At 33.1% G+C, this 4,673-nt stretch overlaps 1 protein-coding gene across 1 annotated transcript; it reads left to right on the forward strand.

The window, feature by feature from the left end:
- Nucleotides 1-3,089: 3,089 nt before the first annotated feature.
- Nucleotides 3,090-4,280, forward strand: LOC129288994 (AT-hook motif nuclear-localized protein 23-like). Its single transcript, XM_054925825.1, has one exon. It carries the CDS (start codon nt 3,317-3,319, stop codon nt 4,115-4,117), a length of 801 nt encoding a protein of 266 aa, XP_054781800.1. The 5' UTR covers nt 3,090-3,316; the 3' UTR covers nt 4,118-4,280.
- Nucleotides 4,281-4,673: the final 393 nt, after the last annotated feature.

A 4,673-nucleotide genomic window follows, 5' to 3' on the forward strand; every position in this document is an offset into this window, starting at 1 on the left:
ACGTAGCTTCTTATAACGATCACAAAACAATGACACATGTTCTGGCTAAGGTCATTAATATTAGAAAAAATATAATTTTTTAATACTTTTAGTGTGTTTTGATATTAGTTCCTGTACTTTTATTTTATTATTTCAAATCTCTTAAGTTTCTATTTGTAATGTTAGTCCCTATATTTTGAAACATGACCATAAGGACTTAAACTCTGTTACTTCTTGTATTGATTTGTTAAAATTATGATGATAAGTCTTATAGAAAATGAGTAGAAGACAAAAACAAAAAGAAAAAGAAAAAGACAAGTAGGACACAATGAATGAAGCTTCAGAAGGAAGAAAACACACAGGTAGGGTAGACAAACAAAAAGATTATTGATAGTCATTTTGCTCATACAATCTCCAACTTATTATAAGTTTATCAACTTATATGTATACATCAACAGATTTAACTCTGCTAGTGATGATAAGGACTAATATTGCATATATTTGAAACTTAACAAACTTGGAACAGTGAAATAAAAAGATAGGGACTAATACCAAACCACATTAAAAGTATAGGAACCAACAATTTTATTTTCCCCTAATATTAATACTAATACTAATGATTAATTTTAATATATACTTTCCCTTGGTTTCCAAGGAACCAAATTTAACCTTGATTTTTCTATTTAGAGATTTCACATAGTGTGAACAAATGCATCTCTAAGTTCTTACAGACATATCCTTCATTAGAATAGAGAATATATATGTCAAGAAAAGCTCACAGAAACTAATTAAGCGCGTTCAAGTTACCTTGACGCCATTAATTTTTTTTGGAGGTTGATCAATTACCTTGACTTTGATAAAGTAAAATATAGATTTCTTTTTCATTATATTGTGCATCTCATGATGCAAAGTCAAACCTTTTTATACGGTTTCCAGGAACATTTTCGAGCTGCCTCAAAAAAAAAAATCCTGGTTGTTTACCATAATCAACTTTTGAACGTTGCATCAATATTATGAGCTCAAGTTAACGCTCTATTTTTCTTTATTTTCATACTTTTTTATCCTGTATATTCAATATATATATATATAAAACCCATTTAATACACAAACTGCAAATTAATTAAAAAAAGAAGTAATACAGTAATTTACCATTTAAACTATAAGTCGAATAGTGTCAAAAACTCTAAACTAATTTATTTTATAAGTTATTTCTTTAACTTTTAAATTTGTAGCGACCTCTCTTTCTCTCAACAGTAAGTAAAAGAAAAATGTCAATTACTTTACGGTGGGTGGCAAGGGCCCATTGTTGAGACACGTGGCACTAATTTTTTTGGCACACATCAGCAACAATCAAGCAAAAATGAGTATCATGTGTCTGGACTAGTTGGGCCCCACTAATATTGGAGGAGATTACTATAAAATTCAAAAGTTGAGTGAATAAATAGTATAATAAACAAGTTTAGGATCTCTAGTGCTATTCAAACTAATTTAAGAAGTAAATTTTTCTTTTACCCAAAAATAGAAGATAATAAAAAAGATGTTTTTGTGCATGAAAATGGCTACATATTCTTTGATAAAATAGGTAACAACAAAGAATAATTATTGATGATAGCATAAATACATAATAAATTAGGGTTAAGGGTAATTTTTACCCCTCCACTTTATCCAAAAAGTCATTGGGGATCATAAATTCAACAATGGATTAATTCTATCCCTTGACTTTAAAGATTCCTCACTTAACCCTTCCATTTCATCATCGTTAGTTGACCGTTAGTGAGCCCCATATTACATTTTTAATATATTTTTATTATAAAATATTTGAATTGAAGGGCAAAAATAATTAATGCTTAATAGGATAAAAAATATTAAAAAAATAGCAGGATGCATTGATGACTAATAGATGTTAAGTGTTTTTAATGGTAGGAGGATGATGGAGAGAATTTTTAATGTTGAGAGATAGAATTAACTCATATTTGAGTTTATAGTTTATAATGATCCTTCAAGTAAAGTTGAATGGTAAAAATGACCATTAACACAATAACTTATATTACTCGATTTATTAAAATGAAGACATATCATTTCTCTTTGGCTTATATTACCAAATAGTAAAAAATAATTAAAGTTGCATCAAGTTAATTTTAATTTGCAAAAATCATAGTTGACTCTTCCACAATGCCCATAATCTATTATCGTGACCTTGTAAGTCATGAGAGATACTTCTCTAGTTCTATTTATAAGATAGAAAGAGAAGATTAATTGTAGTCCTATTTATGGGGTACTTCATTATTTTTTATATTCATCTTTACCTTTCTACCCTTATCAAATACTATGAAAAATTATTAAACATAGTTCATTTTGTCTTTATTAGATGATAGATGTGAAAATTTATTAAATTTTAAGACATAGTTAATGATATTTAAGGTTTTTCTTGACTTCAATAAAATATGTTGAAAGTAACTTATAAATAAGATAAAAAAAAAGTGAAATATGCTATTCCACATTAAAGCATCTTAGATTTTGGTTGGAAGATTGTTAAATTTCTAGTGCTACTTCAACATGTAAAATATAAGAGCTCCCGAAAGATGCAAAAAAGATAGTTCATACATCGATTTTGGAAAAAGAAAAGAAAGAGGAAATTTATCTATCTCTTTTAATTTTTTTTATAAATATAGTTGTTATTTTAACAAGTTGGTAGCCCTAGGGTCAACAATTAATTGAGCCTTGTACATGTGAGTACTTATGTTCATTGAAGACTTGAAAATAGAAAATCCAAATTTATTCGGAAAGCGTGAATGTGTTCATGTGAAAAAATTACTTACTAGCTAGGCTTTATATATTTTAGGTTTTCTCTTTATCAAAAGATACCTAGGTTTCCTAAATAATCATCTAATTAATAATCTCTCTTTGCACGTTGCCCTCAGAACTGGACAAAACATTTTAACTTCACCCAATAATTTAAAAGTTTGTATTATAAATGTGGGTTACGAAGAAATCAATTAAATAATTGCATAATTTATTCTCTTAATTATTATTATATATTATATTCGTCTGTATGCTTTTTTGGTTCAAACAATGGCTTAACCTAACCTCTTTTACATCTCCCTCACTCTCTCTCTCTCTCTCTCTCACTCCCCCCTTCACCTTCACTCAGTTCAATGATTCAATTCATTCTATATGAGAGGTTTGAATCATTGGGCACTCCAACATCTTTCAAAAATTTCGACAGATAAATATAATTAAACCCACTAATTATTATAATTAATCTCTCTCTTATTATATACTATATTCCCGCTTTTGTTTCCTTTGTTTTCTGTTTTACTCTTCTTTAGCTTTGTGTATGGCCGGCCTTGACTTAGGTTCAGCATCTCACTTTGTTCATCATCAGCTTCAACGCCCTGATCTTCACTCCAATCATGAAGATGACAACCTGCAGGATCAGGACGACGATGACCCTCAAGGGCTTGAGCTAGTTACTCCGGGAGGATCTGGTGGCGGTGGCGAGGTTAGCGGTCGCCGGCCAAGGGGACGGCCGCCTGGCTCGAAGAACAAGCCAAAACCGCCGGTGATCATAACCAGAGAAAGTGCAAACACGCTTAGGGCTCATATCCTTGAAGTTAGCAGCGGCTCCGATGTCTTTGACTCTGTGGCGACCTATGCCAGGAAGCGGCAGCGAGGGATCTGCGTCCTGAGTGGCAGTGGCACCGTCACCAACGTCACCTTGCGGCAGCCAACTGCCGCCGGTGCCGTCGTGACCCTGCACGGGAGGTTTGAGATACTGTCCTTGGCCGGATCTTTTTTGCCGCCTCCGGCTCCGCCGGGAGCCACCAGCCTGACGATATTCCTCGCCGGAGGACAAGGTCAAGTTGTGGGAGGAAATGTTGTTGGTGCCTTGATAGCTGCTGGGCCTGTTATTGTTATTGCTTCTTCATTTTCCAACGTAGCATATGAAAGATTGCCTTTAGATGAAGACGAACCAATACAGATGCAGCAAGGTCAATCTTCCACCGGCGGCAGCGGTGGCAGCTCGTTCCCGGACCCGTCCTCAGGGCTTCCGTTCTTTAACCTGCCGTTAAACATGGCGCAGTTACCGGTTGATGGTTGGGCCGGAAACTCAGGTGGTGGGAGGCAACCATATTGATGATGATCAATCTGAAAGCTTCATAGGGCACATCAAGGTGAGAAGATAATTAATGTCAAATTAATGTTTACAGAGAACTTGTAAATTTTCTTCTCTTTTAATTTCTTTGTTGTAGTGACGTGTCTGGTGATGATGATGATTTATGAAGAACTGATTTCTATTATTCGATCGTGTCTTAGTTTCTTAGGGATGTTGCGATGTTGATTCAGTTTGTGGAACGATTGAGTGAATTAACATGATTTTCAAACCTTTGCTTGTCAGCTTAAAGAGTTAATTGTTAATTAATAGCTTCTTGAAGCTAGGGGAATAAATTTTTGGTCTCATACCTTTAGGATTTGTTAGGATTGAAAATAATTGAAGGAAAACAGCAGAAAGTAGTGAAATTTTCATCTGAATGGTAGTTCTTATTCAAAGTTAAAACATATATATTCTTTTTTATTCTTCTCAATCTTTATATATGGCTTATAATTTGTTAATTAATTGTCTTCTCCATCCATGGCTTTTCGAGAAGAACAAATTAACTATGCATTATTGCACACTGTCTGATGCATATTTT

The sequence above is a fragment of the Prosopis cineraria genome, unplaced genomic scaffold (assembly GCF_029017545.1).
Source record: "Prosopis cineraria cultivar Desert tree isolate PC_DT_omini unplaced genomic scaffold, ASM2901754v1 PC12, whole genome shotgun sequence".
NCBI lineage: Eukaryota > Viridiplantae > Streptophyta > Magnoliopsida > Fabales > Fabaceae > Prosopis > Prosopis cineraria.

Bases quoted from the DNA above. Each gene is read 5' to 3' on its own strand.
- LOC129288994 (XM_054925825.1), top strand. From the start codon at position 3,317: ATGGCCGGCCTTGACTTAGGTTCAGCATCTCACTTTGTTCATCATCAG.